The sequence below is a fragment of the Oncorhynchus kisutch genome, linkage group LG6 (assembly GCF_002021735.2).
Source record: "Oncorhynchus kisutch isolate 150728-3 linkage group LG6, Okis_V2, whole genome shotgun sequence".
Classification (NCBI taxonomy): domain Eukaryota; kingdom Metazoa; phylum Chordata; class Actinopteri; order Salmoniformes; family Salmonidae; genus Oncorhynchus; species Oncorhynchus kisutch.
In genome coordinates, this window is record NC_034179.2 from 63508529 (window position 1) to 63532488 (window position 23960).

At 45.6% G+C, this 23960-nt stretch overlaps 1 protein-coding gene across 7 annotated transcripts in view; it reads left to right on the forward strand.

The window, feature by feature from the left end:
• brd4 (bromodomain containing 4) overlaps positions 1-23960 on the forward strand; it is a 62612-nt gene that overhangs the window by 22888 nt on the left and 15764 nt on the right. For all 7 annotated transcript variants that reach the window (XM_031827153.1, XM_031827152.1, XM_031827154.1 and 4 more), the window contains 9 exons: positions 9067-9502; positions 11375-11512; positions 11848-11983; positions 14288-14676; positions 20718-21119; positions 21300-21428; positions 21911-22189; positions 22520-22755; positions 23505-23884. In XM_031827153.1, coding sequence (XP_031683013.1) covers positions 9233-9502; positions 11375-11512; positions 11848-11983; positions 14288-14676; positions 20718-21119; positions 21300-21428; positions 21911-22189; positions 22520-22755; positions 23505-23884 — 2359 coding nt within the window. In that variant the 5' untranslated portion in view covers positions 9067-9232. The remainder of the gene's footprint in view (positions 1-9066; positions 9503-11374; positions 11513-11847; positions 11984-14287; positions 14677-20717; positions 21120-21299; positions 21429-21910; positions 22190-22519; positions 22756-23504; positions 23885-23960) is intronic.

The following is a 23960-nucleotide window of genomic DNA, read 5'->3' on the forward strand; positions in this document are numbered from 1 at the left end:
TCCTGATTCCAGGAAATGCCTTGGTGAATGAACTGGTCCGGTGAGTTAAGCCCGGGGGGGAAGGAGAGCGGGGGGGGGGGGGGGGGGGGGAGAAGGAGAGCAAGGGGCGGGGGGCCTTTAGCTCCAGTTCTGTGTTTGTTTACTAAGTGACTCAGTGACTCGTACGTGAGGGTTGTCACTCTCTCCCCTACATTCTTGGTGTGTGTTCTCCTCACCCTTGCGTCCTGGCTTTTTGCCCACTGTAAACACAGATTGTTGTCGTCTGTATTGAATCTTTTCGCTCCTGTTGCACACCACCCTGTGTGTTTGGTCCACCTATGGTCAGTCAGAGAGAGAGAGAGAGAGTGTCACTGGGAGTGTTTCACCACAGTGTTCTTTGACTTGGACTGAACACAAACCCAACCTGATTTAATGTAGGCTTGTCACCAGCAGCAGTGTGTGTTAGGGTTGGGCTGATAGACTATATGATAATATAGACTATTGGTGATATTTGAACTTTCCAATTCAAAGCTGTGCAGTCATATCAATATGTTCAACATGAAGTCTAAACGAATAAACCCTTTTGTCCCCGTCACAAGTGTATTTTTTTAAAATGAAAAGGCGACTTGACTATAAGATCATAAATAAGCACAGTTGAATTATTTTGTCATTAACAATGCAACATGATAATATCAGATATCGGCACTATTTGGAGTAGCATATCGTGGAATAGGTCTGCCCAAATATCGCTCAACCCTAGTGTGAGGAAGCCTGCTTGCCTCTACAGAGCCACACAGCCAGAGGGAGAGAGTCAGGCTCTGAACAGTCAGACATGACGCATGCCTCTGACTCAGCCCCCCCCCCCCCCCACAAAAGGCATTTTGTGGCATGCCAGATGTGTGCGTGAGCCTGCATGCACGTGGGTGAGAGCAGTTCTCCGCTGAAGTGAGAGGTAGTTAGCGTCCCTGGTTAAAAGTAGTTCGCTATGTAAGGCAGTGTTCCCCCAATTGGTGGCCTGCGGGTGGTTTTATTTGGCCCCCCAAGTTTCTAAATATTTTAGTTTTTTTTTGTTGCATTTTCATTGTTGGAAGTAACACAGTAAAAACAACAGGAAATCACCTCCAATTGATTTTAATTTAGCAATTAAGCAAGGTTTTAAATGTTTTACTCAAATATTATATCGGTTTGGGCTTCTTGTGGTCAATTTGCAGTCTACCAATTATTTGTAATTATGTTCTGGCCCCTCAACCACCCGCCCAAGACTAAATTGGCCCGTGGCTGAATCTAGTTCATGATCCCCGATGTAGGGAATGGGGCGTTATTTGGGAAACAGACAGCCTAATTCCTGGCCAGGCTGACCAAAAGCATGCGGTGTCCATTGCAGAAGATGTGGGGGTCCACTCTACCGTCTGACGCACAACATACTGTAGATGCCACAGATGCTACCTCTCTTGGACTGACGGAAAGAGTTCAAATTAAATAGGCTTGGCCCGTTAGTCTATAGGTTGTGTATTTCCCTCATCAAACCAATAGTTTGTTTCTCTAATGTTTTTGGAATTATTAAATTCAGATTTTTGTGGCATGACTAACATTCACTACAGTTTGTGTCCAAGTATGAAATTCCAGAATGAAGAGTGCTTTTAAATGCTGATAGAACAGTGCAATAGACCCATCTGTCTGCCTGGTGGCTGACCTGCCTATACTGTGCCCCTCCTCTCTCTCTCTCTCCATCCCTCGCGAGCTCACTATAAAGATGCGAGTGTTCTCGGAAGTACGGCAACTAATCAGTCTCCTCCTTTCCAAAAGTAAAGAATCTTAGGAGTCAATTCCTAGCAGCATTGAATTTTAACACGCAGAAATGGTGGTCAGTGGGAGTTCGAGGAGTCGTGGAATCTATTCTTTTTTGAGTCTGCTCTCCACCACTGTCATTGTCGTTAAGTTGGAAAACTGGCAGAGAAAGGCAAGTGACAGCAGCGAAGTCCTGTTTGGCAATACTGTGAAGTTAAATGAGAAGGAAATGCCAACTTTGCGAGGTGGAGTTGAGGTCAAGTAATGGTAGTACAGGTGCAATGCTTAACCATCCGAAAGGGACGCACCATGAGACCCAAACCAACGCTGGCAGCAGCGCAGCAGCATTGTGAATTCACATATTTTTCTTTGTGAAAACTCTGTTTAAATGTGTTTTGCTGTCTAAACATCAAGAACAATTTTTCCATTTGGTCACATCCCTGGTCACAAGTAGTCATTTGGGATCTACTCATAGCCGGATGTCTCTTACTGCGCTGGTGTGTGGAGTGGGATCCTCTGGCCTACGTTCCTACTGGCTGCAGCTACCTCCCCTCCCCTGGAGGTTAGTTATTATTTACTTTCTAGATGGAATAGATTGGCCTAGTCGATACAATACCTCTATTTTGTAACCTAACATGAGGTGTGTGTGTCCCAAGTCCCAAATAGCATCCTATTCCCTGTGGCGCTCATTAAAAAGTAGTGCACTATGTAGGGAATAGGGTGCCATTTAGGACAAGCCCACCACCCACCCCGGTTTTCAAGTGTCACTCACTGATAGAACCTGATTTCCTGGCCTCGACTAGGCCCCTCGGTAACCAGAGCCACTTCCTCCCTTCTCTCACAACATTCCTTGGCAGTCTGTGGTGATCTATGTCCAGGTCAAAGGTCAACTGTTATTCCAGAGCCCAAAGCAGTGGGGGTGTGGTGAGACACACACGGGTAGGCAGGAAGTCAGCCAGTGGCAGCGTTTATCTTCACCTCTTGTAGCAATCTGCCTCTGCTGAGTCGTATTTACAAAGTGCATTAGAGTTGGATCAGGTCCCCCAATCCATATAATCGAAAACTGATCCTAGATCAGCACAGCAGCACTGACTCTTGAGACTTTGAATATGGGTCCTGCTGTATTAAGTAGGTTGTAAAAATGTGTTGTTGACCTTTAGGACCATAGCAGGAAATAATTTGTCATAGCGATTTATGTTTTTAATGCTGGTTTCTTTTGTCTTTTGAAGTGTGGTTGTGGTTGTTTAATGCACCAAGGCAGAGCCGAATTATCAACCCATATACGGGCTCTGTTCAAACGTAGTGCACCATGTAGGGAATAGGGTGCCATTTGGGGTGCATCCAGACTGGGCTAACTTTTCTATGGATGCTGTTAGTCAAGAAAAATAATAAGGTCTAACCTGGAGCCGACTTAGTTTAATCATCAGCAGTCACAATGGATGTGTTTTGGTCAGCGACTTTGTCAGCTACTCAACTAGCCACTTCCACTCCTGATGAGATTAGTGTTTTTGACATTTACATGTCCATTGTCTGCTGGACTACCATTGTGTACAGGTTCCCCTTTCCAATTGAAACCAAACCTGTGTTACTGTCACTTATCAGGCCAAAGGTGTGAAGGTGAGAATGGGCCCAAGTTGACCTGATTAGGGAACACGTCTCAAATGGCACCCTATTCCCTATAGTGCGCTACTTTGAACTGGTCAGAAGTAGTGCACTGCATAAGGAATAAAGTGCCATTTGGGATGCCGCCTAGGTGTAAAAAATTAATAAATAGGGGGGGGGGGGGGGGGTGTAGCTAAAAAATCTCTTCAAACATGGGAAACTGCAGGAAAACCTGGTGAAAGCCAACAGGACTAGTGTTGGCCTCTTTGCCTGAGCTAATCATGTTTACTCATTGTCATCTTATCTGGTCAAATAGGTTCAGTCAGCAGTTGAGGTTTTAAATAATCGCAATAAACTAGACCCAATAGTGGAGCAATAGCACACAGTGGGGAGAAATGGTGTACTTTGTACTGTGTATGTGTGTGTCCTTGGATTCCCTGATTGTTGTTGCCTGGCTGTTGTGAACCATCTGGTGGTGCTGTGTATACATCGGCAGGTTCCTGATCCCAGAGAACACTGCTTCCCGAACTAGCTGGAGCATCAGCCTGGTGTTGTGACTAGCTAGAAGCTACCTAACAAACAGCCTCTGTCCCCATAGAGGGAGCCCTCCCGTCTGTCCCTGAGCTGTCAGTCTGTACCTGCCACAGACGCCTCCCCCATCCTCCTGTGTCTGTAAGAGCTGGGTGGTGGTGTTATGTTTAAAACAGGGAGGGAATTGTCCTGGATTTGTCCATTATGTCCAATGAGGAAACGCTCACTTTCATTTCAAACACATGCAACACATTTTTTTAATGTTTTCCGTTGTGTGCCCCAATGAACACTACCCTGTTTGTGGAGGGCCTGTCAGTTCCTTCCTTAGTGGACGTCATCCTCCTGTCTGCTGCTTGGTCCCATTGTCTGTCCCTGTCGACCTCTTCTGTACTGCAGCCTCAGTCGACCACACACACTGTTTAACACGCAATGAAAATGCATGATTTTTGCCCAAGATAATTGTAAGACTTGAACAAAATGAATCAGTGATTCGTATTGTCCTTCAGGTTTCTGAAGAGGCAACGGCACACCATGGCTGTGCGCGTTTTGTCTACCACTTTGTGTAGCCGTTTGCGACAATACTAATGTAACGACAACCATCGTCTACTTTGGAAATGTTTTGCAAAAAACTTGTCAATTGAAATGTTTACTACAAAGTAGTCTCTGTCTACCTGGCAGAATGATATCAGGATTATTTGCATCAATCCAGTGGTCATTTGATTTGCAAACTCAGATCACATGAGCGCTACAGAAACATTGCTAACCAAACAGTCTCTGGCTAGTGGTCGTCTGATGTGATTCAAGCATTGTTCTCCACCTTTAAAAATTGAAAAACGGGGGGGGGGAAACTACGGAATCAGGCAAAATATTAAACCAATTTTCTTGAGCCCAACCAGTACAGTGCTTGACTAATTTCCACTAGACTTATGCAGCCCTGGTTCTGAATGCAGCCCGCTACTTGGTCATCAGCAGCAGCTCTGTGCTGTATCATGTCTAGCATTATATTCAGGAAGTCTGTACTCTGTTATAAGAAACATTCAATGACTGTTTTGGCTGGTGCTTTGACCCGAGTGGGCAGGTAGCAGACAAGTTCAAATTCCTCTCTCCTGTTATCATCCCAGACAGAGGTCAGTCAGTGTATGGGTGTGTTTCATCCAGGGAGTCCTAGGCAGCGATCATGTGCTTGGTTAACTGCTAACTCAGAAAGGTTGACTCATCAGGAATGTGGTTAGTTGAGCGAGATCCGTACACTGGTGTGTGTGTGTGACTGGCCAGAGTTTTTTTTTAAACGAGAATCCCTCATGATCAATACTTTGTGGTCGGTCACATTGCTACGTCTTTGTACTCTGTCTCCAACACACTGTCCTTGTGACATAGTAGCCTGGGGGAGAGGAGGCGAGAGGCCGGCATGGGAACACTGTGTTCCACCAGCAGCCAGATGATGCCAAACGTACCACACACACCCACACACAACCTCCCACATCCTGAAACACTCCAGAGACTTCCAAGGAATGGGATAGTCTGTGTCTTACCAGGGACCCACCTAAACCATTAGACACACACAGGCCCTGCCAAAACCCCAGCGATGGCTAACTTCTAACTCACCTCTGATCACACACACACACACACACACACACACCCACACACACACACACACCCACGCACAAAATCAAATCAAATGTATTTATATAGCCCTTCGTACATCAGCTGATATCTCAAAGTGCTGTACAGAAACTCAGCCTAAAACCCCAAACAGCAAGCAATGCAGGTGTAGAAGCACGGTGGCTAGGAAAAACTCCCTAGAAAGGCCAAAACCTAGGAAGAAACCTAGAGAGGAAACACACACACACACAGGGTTGGGTCAATTTCAGTTCCATTCAGAAAGTAAACCAGATTTGGAACTGGCGTTTCAGTATAGTCCTTGAATTGACAGGTATTGAAATGGAATGAATCCTGACAGACAGACACAAAGCCTTTTTTTATGATAGGCCAGAGGGGAGAACTGGAGCAGCTTACAGACGGTAGGCAATTAAGGTCACAGTTATGAAAACTCAGGACACTAGAGAGGCCTTTCTACTGACTCTGAAAAACACCAAAAGAAAGATGACCAGGGTCCCTGCTCATCTGCGTGAACATGCCTTAGGCATGCTGCAAGGAGGCATGAGGACTGCAGATGTGGCCAGGGCCATAAATTGCGATGTTCATACTGTGAGACGCCTAAGACATCACTACAGGGAGACAGGGCGCACAGCTGATCATCCTCGCAGTGGCAGACCATGTGTAAAAACACCTACACGGGATCGGTACATCCAAACATCACACCTGCAGGACAGGTACAGTATGGCAACAACAACTGCCCGAGTTTCACCAGGAACGCATAATCCCTCCATCAGTGCTCAGACTGTCCACAATAGGCTGAGAGAGGCTGGTCTGAGGGCTTTTAGGCCTGTTGTAAGGCAGGTCCTACCAGACATCACCGGAAACAACGTCGCCTATGGGCTCAAACCCACCGTCGCTGGACCAGACAGAACTGGCAAAAGGTGCTCTTCACTGACGAGTTGCGGTTTTGTCTCACCAGGGGTGATGGTCGGATTCGCGTTTGTTGTCGAATGAATGAGTGTTACACCGAGGCCGTACTCTGGAGCGGGATCGATTTGGAGGTGGAGGGTCCGTCATGGTCTGGGGTGGTATGTCACAGTATCATCGGACTAAGCTTGTCATTGCAGGCAATCTCAATGCTGTGCGTTACAGGGAAGACATCCTCCTCCCTCATGTGGTACCCTTCCTGCAGGCTCATCCTGACATGACCTCTCCAGCATGACAATGCCACCAGCCATACTGCTCGTTATGTGCGTGATTTCCTGCAAGACAGGAATGTCAGAGTTCTGCCATGGCCAGCGAAGAGCCTGATCTCAATCCCATTGAGCACGTCTGGGACCTGAGACCTCAGGTTGTGAATAATATAGCCTAGGTCAATATGCACAAAGAAGTTCTCTGAAGAGGCAACACTGTATCTGATCATTCTGGATCCTAGTTTGGGCAACTAGACAGGTTGCACACCAAATATAAATTATGCATTTCCTAGATATGTTAGATGAAATAGCTTACTTTTTGAATTATAGGCTACGATCTCAGTTGTCCAACTTTGCTCTAACTGTTGCCTTCCCATGGAAAACCAGGTTTTTGTTTTATCGGTATAAGTCTTGTTGTGGGTAAAAGTCACACGCTGAGTAGAATGGGGAAATCCAAAAACATATAAGAAACCACAGTACTCCACCCGCAAACTGCACATACTGACTCGTCAGTGGGTCTGTGGGTGGTTGTGTGTGTGTGTGGTTCTTGGTAGGGGGGTTGTGTGTGTGTGTGTGTGTGTGTGGTTCTGTGACCTTTGGTTGCCCCAGCTGGAGAACGCTGCTCTCCCCGTCCTCCCCAGTCTGTGTCCGTCCCTCATTATAACCTGCCGGGTAATGTTGTGTGGGAGTGCTGATCTAGGACATGGTCCCCCTGTCCATGTAGGCCTAATCTTATTTATTGTAATCTTAAAGGAAAAACTGATCCTAAATCAGCACTCCTAGTTCTCTGAGATGCTTGATACGTACGCCCCCTGGTCTGATGTGTTAGTGTGACCTCTCGTTGCCCATGCTACAGTATACAGAGCCTTCTCTCTCCTTTGCCTCTCCATCAACCCTGTAACTATTACCATTTACCACAGCCTTCATGTGGCGCTGCCGTCGAGCCCCGTCTGCCTTTAATGGGCCTTTAGGAGGGATGTGCATCTTTCCCTTTCAAGATGATTCGATATGTTTCTAAATACATGTGATAAGATACAGGAACTATACGTCTTTAGTTTTAATTGATTTTGTGCGATTCGGTTTGATGCGATGTTTCGATGGACTGACATTTGTTACATAAACACATACATTTTCCATTCTAAAGTCAAATCTGCTGCTGCTGGAGCTCATGAGCTGGGCCTGAGCTGGGCCTGAGCTGGGCCTGAGCTGGGCCTGAGCTGGGCCTGAGCTGGGCCTGAGCTGGGCCTGAGCTGGGCCTGAGCTGGGCCTGAGCTGTGCGAGAGAGAGAAAATGAACTATGTAAGCAGCTGAGCCATAAAGGAGACGAGGTATCTACCACTACAATATCGGTGTGGGGGGGGGGCTTTAATAGTTTAGCAGTGTCATGCGGTCCGACTCTATCCAACCTCTGAAACAAGAGTCACCCCACAGAGTGTATGTATTAAGATGTGGGATACAAAGAAAGTCAGTTATCAGCTGATGTAAAATGTCACCACGCTTCCTTTTTTGTTGATTTTCTATTTCTGGAGCCAGGGCACAGGTCAGAGGATGTTGAAATGAAACGTTCATAAACCTCCACGTGTTTTACAGCTTCGGGTTTATGGGTGACTAAGTAAAATGACGATAACATGAAGAACATAGACTCGGGAAGTGCCTATGGTGGTGATAATTATGATACGATGCTGATGATTTAAAAAGTGTTGTGATATGTCTAGGGTTGCAAAGGGGAGGGTATATTAATTTACCAGTAATCTACCAGAATTTTGTTAACTTTCAAGGAATATATTTTATCATATGACATCTAGTGGCCTTGTTGGGAACTTCAGATTATCACAGGTGTCTAATTATCTCTGGCCCTCTTTATGGCTTTATTGCATGTCTTTAAAAAGTTGAAAATAAATCAAATATGATCATTTTTATTGTATATTTTTAAACAGCTGTAAAATATTAGCCTAAATATACACCATCAACTTATTGAATGCCATTGAGGGTTTCAGCATTATTTTTTACATTTATTTTACTATGTCTGTCTTTGTACATGTTTTAGGGCCAAACCGATAGCAGTTGGAAGAGTTGCAGAGTTAATTGAAAATGCTGTTGTTGATTTATATACTTTTGTCATTATTAGGCTATTTTCTCTTGATCCATGCGGTCTATCCACTAGAAGCTAATGGACAATATGGACACAGATAGAAAAATGTATACAATATATGAAAAAGTTATTCAAGTATAAATTACCAAAGTTACCATAGATTATATGTTATGTTATATGAAGATTCCGGTAACTGGTAAATTAGCGGGAGCTTTGCAACCCTATATGTCTGACAAAGATGCTAATGACGGTCTGTCTGTCCCCCCCCCCCTCTTTTCCTAGAGAGGCTAGTGAGGAGTGCAATGGAATCAGCGGTGCTCTCTCAGTGGAGTCGTCCGCGCCGCCGTCGAGACTGAACAACTGGTGTCCCGCGGCCACCGCCGCCCCTACCCCAACCCTTACCCCTGCTCCGGCCCCTGTGCCCGCGCCCCCAGTCACCTCCGCAAGAATGGGGGACGGCCTGGATGCAACCACAGTGCAGATGTCTTCGTCAAGCAGCAGTAGCAGTAGCCAGGGGGGGCAGCCCCAGCCCTCCACCTACGTACCCACCGTGCCAGAGTTTAACCCACCGCCCCCGGAGTACATCAACCCGTCGCAGCCCAAGCGGCAGACCAACCAGCTGCAGTACCTGCTCAAGGCGGTGCTGAAGACCCTGTGGAAGCACCACTTCTCCTGGCCCTTCCAGGCACCTGTCGACGCCGTCAAACTCAACCTGCCGGTGAGTAGTGTGTTTGTCTGGTTGGCTGGCTGGTGTCACGCTATGTGGACTAGGAAAGGAGAAACGAACGACCTGAAAATAGTCTTTGGAAGTTTCATTAATTTAAAAGTTGAATTCACTAAATAGTCTTTTAGAGCAGGTTTGGGTTGTAGTGTACCTACAGGATGGTAATTCTCCTGCAACAGGGTTGGAGAACCCTGCTTTAGATTTCTATCCTGACTACCCATCCATATCGCTCGGACCAAACGCCACACTCAGTGTTTCTTCTCTGCCATGAGTCCGGGTTTGCTTTTCTCCCTGGCATGTTACAAAATGGGAACACGTTCTGACCGTTTTGGTCCTTGATACAGAAGGGTTGGGCCAGAGCCGTCATAGTGAAACTAGGAATAAATGCACAATGAATAACGCGAAACGTTGAGTCAACGTAACATGGCTATATACAGGGAGTACCAGTACTGAGTCTGTGTACAAGGTAATTAACATAGCTATGTGCATATGCACTCAGTGACCAGTTTATTAGGGATACCATCTAGTGCCGGTTCGGATTCTCTTTTACCTCCGGAACAGCCTGAATTATTCGGGGCATGGATTCGTTGCTTAATTGGTATCAAGTGACTGAACATCTGCCAGGAAAACATGCCCTACACCGTTACACAACCGGCACCAGCCTGTACCGTTGACACCAGGCAGGGTGGGGCCGTGGACTCATGCTGCTTACACCAAATTCTGACTCTGCTTTCAGCATGACGCAACAGGAACCGGGATTTGTCGGACCAGGCAATGTTTTTCCACTTAGGTAGTCCAGTGTTGGTGATTGCGTACCCACTGGAGCCGCTTCTTCCTGTTTTTAACTGATTGGAGTGGAACACGGTGTGGTCGTCTACTGCAATAGCCTATCCGTGACGAGGATCGATGAGTTGTGCGTTCTGAGATGCCGTTCTGCACACCACCGTTGTATTGAGCTATTATTTGCCTGTTTGTGGCCTGCCTGTTAGCTTGCACCATTCTTGCCATTCTCCTTTGACCTCTTATCAACAAGCTGTTTTCACCCACAGGACTGCCGCTGACTGGATGTTTTTTGTTTGTCGCACCATTCTCTGTAAAAACCTAGACACAGTCGTGCTTGAAAAGCCCAGGAGAGAGGACGTTTCTGAGGTACTAGAACCGGCTCTCCTGGCACCGCCTATCAAACCACGCTATAAGTTGCTTAGGTCATTCGTTTTTCCCATTCTAACGTTCAATCAAGCAGTAACTGGATGCCTGTCTGCCTGCTTTATATAGCGATCCACGGCCACATCACCTACCGTCTGCAGGAGCAAACCATTTCCATGAATGGGGTGGTATACCTAATAAACTGACCAGAGTGTAGGTAGGCGTGACTATGCAACAGGATAGATGGAGTGTGTGTGTGTGTGTGTGTGTGTGTTGGTATGTCTGTGAGTAGAGTCCCCTGTGTGTCCATAGTCGGTGCATGACAGTTGGTGCAAAAATGGGCAAATGCAGATATTCCGGGTAGCCATTTGATTAGCTATTTAGCAGTCTTGTTAAGTTGTCTTACGGCTTGGGGGGTAGAAGCTGTTCAGGGTCCTGTTGTTTCCTGACTTTTGTGCACTGGTTCCTCTTGCCGTGCGGTAGCAGAGAGAACAGTCTACTATTTCCAGTGAGTGCTGGTTTTCCCTTTTCTAGGTCACGCCCTTACAACTCTGCACCCCAAAGAGCTTTTTTTTTTGTTGCAAGGAGTATTGAGTTTATAATTGATTCTAGTAGTGTTTCTATGTGGTCTTGCCACCCAAGCACCCAACATGCACACTTGGCAGAATCCTCTGCCTGTGACTGTCCTGTTTATAATTGAATTATACTTCAACATTTCAGGACTACTACAAGATTATTAAAGTTCCTATGGATATGGGAACAATCAAGAAGCGACTTGAGAACAGCTACTACTGGAACGCCCAAGAATGTATTCAAGACTTCAACACCATGTTCACCAACTGCTACATTTACAACAAGGTAACGATGCAGTAATGCACCGTAGCTGTTGTCAACCACCACCATAGAAATATAATCTATAGAAAGGGCTTGGAACCGCTAACCCTGACAATTTGAACGAGGTGGTTCATTTGATGACCACCACACCCAATATAGTTAGTATCAGAGACATATATTTAGAGTTTAGCTTACTTTTAGAATGGACGCTGTTTTAGAATGGATGCTTTTTCCTAGGTAGTGCTAGATAAATGTATATCTGGGTCCAAGGTAGTGCTAGGTCTAGGTCCTAGGTATGTCTAGGTTTTGGTTTCTGGTACTGTATTTAACATGGAGTGTCTGTCTCCCCATGCCTGCAGCCTGGAGATGACATAGTGTTAATGGCTGAGCAGCTGGAGAAGATGTTTCTCCAGAAGATTACTGAGATGCCCCAGGACGAGACGGAGATTGCTGTCATGACCGGCAAGGGTCGAGGCCGGGGCCGACGGGAAGGAGGTAGGGTAGAGCGCGCACACACACGCACAGGCACACACACACACAGGCACAGGCACAGGCACACACTGAAACAAGTACACTCCCCTGGCCTGGGGTTTCCAGTACCCTTTTCACACTACTGAACTGTGCTGTGCTGGCCAGGTTACATGTCCACCATAGTTGCTGGAAGTTGTCTTTTGTCATCTCTTTTTTTTCATGTTGTGTTTCAAGTGAGCAACCTCCACTTTTCAAACTAAATAAAAGGAGGAATTATCACTGTGAATCATCATAATGTTTGTGTCAATTAATCCCGTAAGGGATGGGTTGCCAACTGGCACCAAAATACATTTAAATGAATTAAATTTAGGGTTGGGCGGTATCCACATTTGTGTACCGTCATACCGTTTTTGTACCATAACGGGTTATATGATATTACCGTAAGTGCACACGAGGATCAATTTAAAAATAAATTATATTTCATTATTTATACCCACAAAACTATTAAGGCAACCAGGATATTTAGGGCCCTATAAAATCCGTTAAACAGTTTTTTGCCTCATTCCGTTTTATCTGTTCCCAAATTACGTTTCCCCATTTCAGTTCTGTCTCCCCCATAGTTCTGTTCCCCCCCCCCCCCCCCCACACCAATGCTTAAAGAGAAATGTCTTATTTTTTCCCCACATCATTCATTATCCCCAGCACCACCCCAATATCAACAACACGTTTCTGTTTTGTAGTAAAAAAAAAAAGATACAGGGAGGTAAGTGTTTCCAATGACATTTTAAGACAATTAGTATGCAATGCCTACTCATAATTGGTTGAAATCACATGATGCACAATGATGTGATTGTAAACACTTATGTTCCTCTTTTTTACTACAAAACATAGAAATTAGAGGTCGACCTTTTCAACACCGATTATTGGAGGACCAAAAAATAGCCGATGCCGATTAAAAATATATATATATTTGTCATAATGACAATTACAACAGTACTGAATGAACAATGAACACTTTTATTTTAACTTCATATAATACATAAATAAAATCTATTTAGTCTCAAACAAATAATGTAACATGCTCAATTTGGTTTAAATAATGCAAAAACAGTGTTGGAGAAGAAAGTAAAAGTGCAATATGTGCCATATAAAAAAGCTAACGTTTAAGTTCCTTGCTCAGAACATGAGAACATATGAAAGCTGGTGGTTCAATATTCCCAGTTAAGAAGTTTTAGGTTGTGGTTATTATAGGAATTATGACGCGTCGACTATTTCTCTCTATACCATTTGTATTTCATATACCTTTTGACTATTGGGTGTTCTAATAGGCACTTTAGTATTGCCAGCCTAATCTCAGGAGTAGATGGGCTTGAAGTCATAAACATCGCTGTGATTCAAGCATTGCTAAGCGCTGCTGGCAAACGCAGTTAAGTTTGAATGAATGCTTACGAGCCTGCTGCCGCCTACCACCACTCAGTCAGACTGATCTATAAAATCATAGACTTAATTATAATATAATAAACACACAGAAATGAGTCTTAGGTCATTAATATGGTCAAATACGTAAACTATCATTTCAAAAACAAAATATTTATTATTTCAGTGAAATACGGAACCGTTCTGTATTTTATCGAACGGGCGGCAACCCTAAGTCTAAATATTGCTGTTGCATTGCACAACCTTCAATGTTATGTCATTATTATGTCAAATTCTGTTCGCAACGAGCCAGGCGGCCCAAACTGTTGCATATACCCTGACTCTGCGTGCAATGAACGCAAGAGAAGTGACACAATTTGCCTAGTTAATATTGCCTGCTAACATGAATTTCTTTTAACTAAATATGCAGGTTTAAAAAAAAATATTCTTCTGTGTATTGATTTTAAGTCTTCTACCAGAAGACTTTTCATTAGCATCATGCTAACGGCTGCACAAAGTGGTAGACGCTTCGTACATACAGACGGGGAATTCTCCTTGCCTCTTCAGAAAGTTGCAGGAAATGCGAATCAATTAGGCATTCTTTTCATGTCTTATGGTAGACTTGGGCTAATTGCTACATTTTCAATACATTTAGTTGATTCCCTACTAAGTTCAATGTAGATTTTATAGGGCCCTAGATTTTTATCCAGGAGGGGGTTGAATGTCTCTGCTGTAATCAAGAAGCTTGATCTTGACATTTAGCCACTTAGCTAGCAAGTAAAAAAATAATAATAATGCATAGCTGGAGCCCTGTGCTGGATATCATTTAATTGACATCTTAGAATTATTGTACTTATTCAATTTCATTCATTCATTCATGCATTGTTCTGTCACTGTGTCTCACCCTCCTAGGTCTGAACTTGAAGCCAGGCCCGACTATGGATTCTCCGTCCACCACCCCCCAGACACGGGGCTTCTCCAGCCACTCCCCGGGCCCCCAGACCAGAGGACCACCAGTGCAGCAACAGACCCAGGAACAGGGGCCTCCATCTCTACCTCCTCAGCCCCTCATGCAGGCCCTGCCCTCCCGCGTGCCCCCAACGCTACCTGTCCACACCCATGCCCACGCGCCACAGCTCGGAGCCCCCTACTCACTGGGCCCGTCGGACCTGCCACTCCAGGCCCCTCCTAAGCTCCCTATCATGACCACCGTGCCTCCTCCCCCCACCCAGACCACCCTGCCCCCCATGTCCATTCAGAGCACCGCCCCCATACTGCAGAACCCCGTGCCCATGGCCAAAGTGAGTAGGATGGAGGGTTTGGCATGCATGGGGAGGGTGCTGGGTATATTTCTTGGTCATGTTAATTTATAGTGCAAAATTGAAAATGAGAATGGGAGTTTCGAGGTGGTCCCTCCCTGTTTCAATCAGTTTTCTTCCATTTGATGTATAATGAATGACCCTTGATTCAAATAGTATTTGTGTTCCTCCAAATAGTATGAGCATTTAATTGAACCTCTCTGGAGTGCCAAATGGACAGGGTTTGCACTTTTAGGGCTACTCCATTGGTTCCATTGTACCAGGAAGGCTCAGTCAATCGCAGTTCAGAATGCTTTTGATATACAGTGCCATGTGAAAGTATTCGGCCCCCTTGAACTTTGCGACCTTTTGCCACATTTCAGGCTTCAAACATAAAGATATAAAACTGTATTTTTTTGTGAAGAATCAACAACAAGTGGGACACAATCATGAAGTGGAACGACATTTATTGGATATTTCAAACTTTTTTAACAAATCAAAAACTGAAAAATTGGGCGTGCAAAATTATTCAGCCCCCTTAAGTTAATACTTTGTAGCGCCACCTTTTGCTGCGATTACAGCTGTAAGTCGCTTGGGGTATGTCTCTATCAGTTTTGCACATCGAGAGACTGAAATCTTTTCCCATTCCTCCTTGCAAAACAGCTCGAGCTCAGTGAGGTTGGATGGAGAGCATTTGTGAACAGCAGTTTTCAGTTCTTTCCACAGATTCTCGATTGGATTCAAGTCTGGACTTTGACTTGGCCATTCTAACACATGGATATGTTTATTTTTGAACCATTCCATTGTAGATTTTGCTTTATGTTTTGGATAATTGTCTTGTTGGAAGACAAATCTCCGTCCCAGTCTCAGGTCTTTTGCAGACTCCATCAGGTTTTCTTCCAGAATGGTCCTGTATTTGGCTCCATCCATCTTCCCATCAATTTTAACCATCTTCCCTGTCCCTGCTGAAGAAAAGCAGGCCCAAACCATGATGCTGCCACCACCATGTTTGACAGTGGGGATGGTGTGTTCAGGGTGATGTGCTGTGTTGCTTTTACGCCAAACATAACGTTTTGCATTGTTGCCAAAAAGTTCAATTTTGGTTTCATCTGACCAGAGCACCTTCTTCCACATGTTTGGTGTGTCTCCCAGGTGGCTTGTGGCAAACTTTAAACGACACTTTTTATGGATATCTTTAAGAAATGGCTTTCTTCTTGCCACTCTTCCATAAAGGCCAGATTTGTGCAATATACGACTGATTGTTGTCCTATGGACAGAGTCTCCCACCTCAGCTGTAGATCTCTGCAGTTCATCCAGAGTGATCATGGGCCTCTTGGCTGCATCTCTGATCAGTCTTCTCCTTGTATGAGCTGAAAGTTTAGAGGGACGGCCAGGTCTTGGTAGATTTGCAGTGGTCTGATACTCCTTCCATTTCAATATTATTGCTTGGGATGTTTTTATTTATTTTTTATTTTATTTTTTATTTTACCTTTATTTAACCCGGTAGGCAAGTTGAGAACAAGTTCTCATTTACAATTGCGACCTGGCCAAGATAAAGCAAAGCAGTTCGACAGATACAACGACACAGAGTTACACATGGAGTAAAACAAACATACAGTCAATAATACAGTAGAAACAAGTCTATATACAATGTGAGCAAATGAGGTGGGAAGGGAGGTAAAGGCAAAAAATGCCATGATGGCAAAGTAAATACAATATAGCAAGTAAAACACTGGAATGGTAGTTTTGCAATGGAAGAATGTGCAAAGTAGAAATAAAAATAATGGGGTGCAAAGGAGCAAAATAAATAAATAAATTAAAATTAAATACAGCTGGGAAAGAGGTAGTTGTTTGGGCTAAATTATAGGTGGGCTATGTACAGGTGCAGTAATCTGTGAGCTGCTCTGACAGTTGGTGCTTAAAGCTAGTGAGGGAGATAAGTATTTCCAGTTTCAGAGATTTTTGTAGTTCGTTCCAGTCATTGGCAGCAGAGAACTGGAAGGAGAGGCGGCCAAAGAAAGAATTGGTTTTGGGGGTGACTAGAGAGATATACCTGCTGGAGCGTGTGCTACAGGTGGGAGATGCTATGGTGATCAGCGAGCTGAGATAAGGGGGGACTTTACCTAGCAGGGTCTTGTAGATGACATGGAGCCAGTGGGTTTGGCGACGAGTATGAAGCGAGGGCCAGCCAACGAGAGCGTACAGGTCGCAATGGTGGGTAGTATATGGGGCTTTGGTGATAAAACGGATTGCACTGTGATAGACTGCATCCAATTTGTTGAGTAGGGTATTGGAGGCTATTTTGTAAATGACATCGCCAAAGTCGAGGATTGGTAGGATGGTCAGTTTTACAAGGGTATGTTTGGCAGCATGAGTGAAGGATGCTTTGTTGCGAAATAGGAAGCCAATTCTAGATTTAACTTTGGATTGGAGATGTTTGATATGGGTCTGGAAGGAGAGTTTACAGTCTAACCAGACACCTAAGTATTTGTTGTTGTCCACGTATTCTAAGTCAGAGCCGTCCAGAGTAGTGATGTTGGACAGGCGGGTAGGTGCAGGTAGCAATCGGTTGAAGAGCATGCATTTAGTTTTACATGTATTTAAGAGCAATTGGAGGCCACGGAAGGAGAGTTGTATGGCATTGACGCTTGCCTGGAGGGTTGTTAACACAGTGTCCAAAGAAGGGCCGGAAGTATACAGAATGGTATCGTCTGCGTAGAGGTGGATCAGGGACTCACCAGCAGCAAGAGCGACCTCATTGATGTATACAGAGAAGAGAGTCGGTCCAAGAATTGAACCCTGTGGCACCCCCATAGAGACTGCCAGAGGTCCGGAGAGCAGACCCTCCGATTTGACACACTGAACTCTATCAGAGAAGTAGTTGGTGAACCAGGCGAGGCAATCATTTGAGAAACCAAGGCTGTCGAGTCTGCCGATGAGGATGTGGTGATTGACAGAGTCGAAAGCCTTGGCCAGATCAATGAATACGGCTGCACAGTAATGTTTCTTATCGATGGCGGTTAAGAGATCGTTTAGGACCTTGAGCGTGGCTGAGGTGCACCCATGACCAGCTCTGAAACCAGATTGTCTAGCCCGGCTGATTTGTAGGGGTCCAGATTTTGCAGCTCTTTCAGAATATCAGCTGAATGGATTTGGGAGAAGGAGAAATTGGGAAGGCTTGGGCGAGTTGCTGTTGGGGGTGCAGTGCAGTTGTCCGGGGTAGGAGTAGCCAGGTGAAAAGCATGGCCAGCCGTAGAAAAATGCTTATTGAAATTCTCAATTATGGTGGATTTATCAGTGGTGACAGTGTTTCCTATCTTCAGTGCAGTGGGCAGCTGGGAGGAGGTGTTCTTATTCTCCATGGACTTTACAGTGTCCCAGAACTGTTTTGAGTTAGTGTTGCAGGAAGCAAATTTCTGCTTGAAAAAGCTAGCCTTGGCTTTTCTAACTGCCTGTGTATAATGGTTTCTAGCTTCCCTGAACAGCTGCATATCACGGGGGCTGTTCGATGCTAATGCAGAACGCCATAGGATGTTTTTGTGTTGGTTAAGGGCAGTCAGGTCTGGGGAGAACCAAGGGCTATATCTGTTCCTGGTTCTAAATTTCTTGAATGGGGCATGTTTATTTAAGATGGTTAGGCATTTAAAAAAAAAAAAACAGGCACCCTCTACTGACGGGATGAGATCAATATCCTTCCAGGATACCCCGGCCAGGTCGATTAGAAAGGCCTGCTCGCAGAAGTGATTCAGGGAGCGTTTTACAGTGATGAGTGGAGGTCGTTTGACCGCTGACCCATTACGGATGCAGGCAATGAGGCAGTGATCGCTGAGATCTTGGTTGAAGACAGCAGAGGTGTATTTAGAGGGGAAGTTGGTTAGGATGATATCTATGAGGGTGCCCGTGTTTAAGGCTTTGGGGAGGTACCTGGTAGGTTCATTGATAATTTGTGTGAGATTGAGGGCATCAAGTTTAGATTGTAGGATGGCTGGGGTGTTAAGCATGTTCCAGTTTAGGTCGTCTAGCAGCACGAACTCTGAAGATAGATGGGGGGCAATCAGTTCACATATGGTGTCCAAAGCACAGCTGGGGGCAGAGGGTGGTCTATAGCAGGCGGCAACGGTGAGAGACTTGTTTTTAGTGAGGTGGATTTTTAAAAGTAGAAGTTCAAATTGTTTGGGTACAGACCTGGATAGTAGGACAGAACTCTGCAGGCTATCTTTGCAGTAGATTGCAACACCGCCCCCTTTGGCAGTTCTATCTTGTCTGAAAATGTTGTAGTTTGGAATTAACATTTCTGAATTTTTGGTGGTCTTCCTAAGCCAGGATTCAGACACAGCTAGAACATCCGGGTTGGCAGAGTGTGCTAAAGCAGTGAATAGAACAAACTTAGGGAGGAGGCTTCTAATGTTAACATGCATGAAACCAAGGCTATTACGGTTACAGAAGTCGTCAAAAGAGAGCGCCTGGGGAATAGGAGTGGAGCTAGGCACTGCAGGGCCTGGATTCACCTCTACATCGCCAGAGGAACATAGGAGGAGTAGAATAAGGGTACGGCTAAAAGCGATGAGAATTGGTCGTCTAGAACGTCTGGAACATAGAGTAAAAAGAGGTTTCTGGGGGCGATAAAATAGCATCAAGGTATAATGTACAGACAAATGTATGGTAGGATGTGAATACAGTGGAGGTAAACCTAGGTATTGAGTGATGAAGAGAGAGATATTGTCTCTAGAAACATCATTGAAACCAGGAGATGTCATTGCATGTGTGGGTGGTGGAACTAATAGGTTGGATAAGGTATAGTGAGCAGGACTAGAGGCTCTACAGTGAAATAAGCCAATAAACACTAACCAGAACAGCAATGGACAAGACATATTGACATTAAGGAGAGGCATGCTTAGTCGAGTGATCAAAAGTGTCCAGTGAGTGGAGAGGTGGGTTGGTGATTTAGACCGCTAGCCAGGGCATCGGTAGCAAGCTAGCATAGGATGGAGGTCTGTTGTTAGCCACCTCTTGCGTTCCGTCAGTAGATTAGTGGGGTTCCGTGTGGTAGAGGGGAATAATCCAAATCACACAACAACAACAAAAATGAAAACAATAGATATAGTTATAGAGGCCCAAGAAGAAAACATAATAATAATAAAAATAAATAAATTGTCCGATTGTCTATTCAGATAGCAGCCGGTAAGACAGCTAACGGTTAGCAGGCCGCAGATTGTCGTTCAGGTAACGTCGCGACGGAGGAGCCAGCCGGATAACTCCTTCGGGTAGATAACGTCGGCAGTCCAGTTGTGAAGGCCCGGTGGGGCTCCGCGTAGGCAGTAAAACGGGTCCGGATAGGTGACTGCAGCCCAGGAGTGATTGATGGAACTCAGGAGTGATTGACGGAGCTGGCTAGCTCCGGAATAATTGATGTTTGCTCCGGAATCGACGAAGGCCGATAGTTGTTTAAAGCTTGGGAAATCTTTTTGTATCCAAATCCGGCTTTAAACTTCTTCACAACAGTATCTCGGACCTGCCTGGTGTGTTCCTTGTTCTTCATGATGCTCTCTGCGCTTTTAACGGACCTCTGAGACTATCACAGTGCAGGTGCATTAATACGGAGACTTGATTACACACAGGTGGATTGTATTTATCATCATTAGTCATTTAGGTCAACATTGGATCATTCAGAGATCCTCACTGAACTTCTGGAGAGAGTTTGCTGCACTGAAAGTAAAGGGGCTGAATAATTTTGCATGCAAGTTTGAAATATCCAATAAATGTCGTTCCACTTCATGATTGTGTCCCACTTGTTGTTGATTCTTCACAAAAAAATACAGTTTTATATCTTTATGTTTGAAGCCTGAAATGTGGCAAAAGGTCGCAAAGTTCAAGGGGGCCGAATACTTTCGCAAGGCACTGTAAGTACACTGTGTATTACCTTAAGCATCGGATCTAAAACGATCACATTCTCCTCTCATGCTCTGCCTCTTCTCCGTCCCCTTTCTGTCCCTCTCCCTGTGCCCCTCATTTCTCTATCCCCCTCTTCCCTTCCCCCATTCCAGCAGAGAAAGAGCCAGAAAAGGAAAGCCGACACGACCACCCCCACAGCCAATGACCAGCTGAGCGAGTCTTCTCCGGCTGAGTCCAAGTCGGGCAAGACGCTGCCGCGGCGAGAAAGCGCCAGGCCCACCAAGCTTCTCAAGAAGGAGGCTCCGGACTCCCAGCACCACCTGGGCCTCGGGTTAGGTCTCGGTCTCGGGGGACCTGTAGGACCAGGGGTAGGGGCTCATAGCCCCAAGCAGCAGGAGCAGCTACGGTACTGCTCCAGCTTGGTCCGAGACATGTTACATAAGAAGCACGCTGCCTACGCCTGGCCCTTCTACAAGCCAGTCGACGTGGACATGCTGGGGCTGCACGACTACCACGACATCATCAAACACCCCATGGACCTCGCCACCGTCAAGGTGGGTTTGAATGGAACACTATTATGGCCTACTACTTTCGACGAGAGCCTTATGTTGGGTTAGGGTTGGAAAGAAAGCCTGAAGGAGTGTAGCTCTCTAAGGGATTCCCTAGTCCTCTCTAAAAGGCTTCCAACATTGCGACGTGGTTTTGTGGTTGACAATGTGGTGATGTGTTTGTAGGTGAAGCTGGACAACCGGCAGTACAGAGACGCCCAGGAGTTTGCTGCCGACGTGCGGTTAATGTTCTCCAACTGCTACAAGTACAACCCACCCGACCACGAGGTGGTGGCGATGGCACGCAAACTACAGGTAATAAAACGTCTGACATGGTTAATAATAACACCCTCAGAATTCCAGTTCACTGCTTACATCTTCCAGAAGGAACTTAAGTCTGGTAACATAAAGATATATTGTAAATATTTAAATGGTAACATTCACGCGTGACAGATACACATGCAAGGTGTATATATATATACAAGGTAAATGTCACAAAAATCGGTTTCATAACAAATGCCCACATGAGCTTATGCCTTTTCATGTACCTGTTTGCTAAACTATTTGCTGTGTAAATGTTTTACGGGTGCAGCAGATGTGTTTGAAATCAGGGTTGTTCAGTAGGGAGAATACGTTTTGAAATCGAGTGAAATTCATAGAGTACTACCAGTTCCTGAACACCGATGTTTGCTTATCCATTGCAACTAGTTTTGCTGCGGTGTGCCCTATTGAACACCACCCAGTTCTGTTCTCTATCCAGACTCTGACACTGAGTATGTCCTCTCTCTCTCCAACAGGACGTGTTTGAGATGCGCTTTGCCAAGATGCCAGACGAGCCCGAGGAGACGCTGGCTTCGGCTCCTGCCCCCGCGCTGCTCCAGTCCTCTGCCCCCATCATCAAGTCCCAGCCGCCGCCCATCCTAAACCCCGCCTCCTCCATTCTAGGTCCTGCCTCCTCGGTCAAACATCCCGCTTCCTCCTCGGACAGCTCCAGTGATTCGTCATCGGAGTCGGAATCGTCCACGAACGACTTGGAGGAGGAGAGAGCCCAGAGACTGGCCGAGCTACAGGAACAGGTGAGGAAAGACCGAAATGACATCATTGAATACAAATAGGATAGGATTGAGGGATTCCAGCTTCTCTGACATCTCTATTCATCAAACATTATTGTAATGAACCATAACCCCCTCATAACTATCATCTTCCTGATTTTTCTTTGTTGGCACTAATAACATCCATTTGTGATACATTTGATGGATAAATAAAGTTGTTTAAAATCTAATTGAATCCCTGAGGGTGGATGAGGGGTGCTGTGTCATTTCTGACCCCCTGGGATATTCGGTCACTTCCAGTCAATGCCTATCCACTGTTTTTTGACCGTTGGGTTTCCTGTCTGTCTGTTTCAGCTCAAAGCTGTCCATGAGCAGCTGGCGGCCCTCTCGCAGCCACAGGCCAGCAAACCAAAGAGGAAAGAGAAGGAGAAGAAGAAAGACAAGCACAAAAGGAAAGGAGCGGTGGAGGAGATCCCGGAGCCGGCCATTCAGTTCCCCAAGAAGACCAAGAACAACAACAACAGCAGCAGCAGCAGCAGCAGCAACAACAACAACAAGGAGCTCCTGCCCAAGAAGACCAAGAAACCCAGGTAGGAACGATACTAGCTTTTTGACACTACTGAGTCAAGCTGAGAAGAGGGGTATCCTACAAAGCAGGACCAAGGAGTAAGCCAGCTAACTTGCCTGACTATTTTGATATTATATATATTTTTTTAAAGAGGAGCTTGAAATGGGCATGGTTTAATTGATAAAACAAATTTAAATCAAATTAACCAGAAAACCAATAATTATTTGCGGTTGCTTATTAAAGTTAGCTGGCTAACTCATTGATCCTGGTTTGTCGTATACCCCTCTGTACTGCACTGGCCTGGTTCTCCATCCGTCTTTACACGGTACAATACACAGCTACGGGAATTTCTGTCTTAGGTGTGGCATTAGTACAGAAGTCAGGACCTGTAACATTTACAAGGGGACACAGAATTTGCTGAGCGCATGGGATTGTATTGACACGTTATAAACGTTGCTGACCTCAAAGCGCTTGATTGCCTTTGTAAAATTACTTCATGAACCTGTTTTGTTGTTTTATAAGCTTCTGTCTCATTTCCATGGCAAGTGTGGTAACATGATTTGTTTTCCCCCTCTGCCTTGGGCTCTTTCTGCATTTCACGGAGATGTTATGTTACTGATGCTACATTACAAAGTCCATATACTGGCACACTACTTAGAATTCACTACTGATTTCAAAGTAGTATGCTTGTTTGGACATTGGAATAGAAAGGTTATTCTCTCCCAGTTGAAATAGTACTGATGGTTTATATATTATGCTCTGATTTTGCAGTAAGAAGGAGGGAGGTGCGGTGAAGAACAACCGCTCCTCAGCCCTGGGCCCTCAGGCAGCGCAGCAGCCCCCAGTTCTGCAGCCCGTGTCTGGCTTGGGGGAGGGCCTGGAGGAGGACCCGGTTGCAGCCGGAGCCCCCGGGGAGAAGGGTAAGCCCATGTCGTACGAGGAGAAGAGGCAGCTGAGTCTGGACATCAACAAGCTGCCCGGCGACAAGCTGGGTCGTGTGGTCCACATCATCCAGTCCAGAGAGCCCTCGCTGAAGAACTCCAACCCCGACGAGATCGAGATCGACTTTGAGACGCTCAAGCCGTCCACGCTGAGAGAGCTGGAGAGATACGTGTCGTCGTGCCTCCGCAAGAACAAGAAGAAGGTTCCTGGTGAGTCTCAACATGCATATCTTTGCCTCCCCCTATGGCCAAACAAACTCCCGACCCCCCTACAAATCACTTGTAA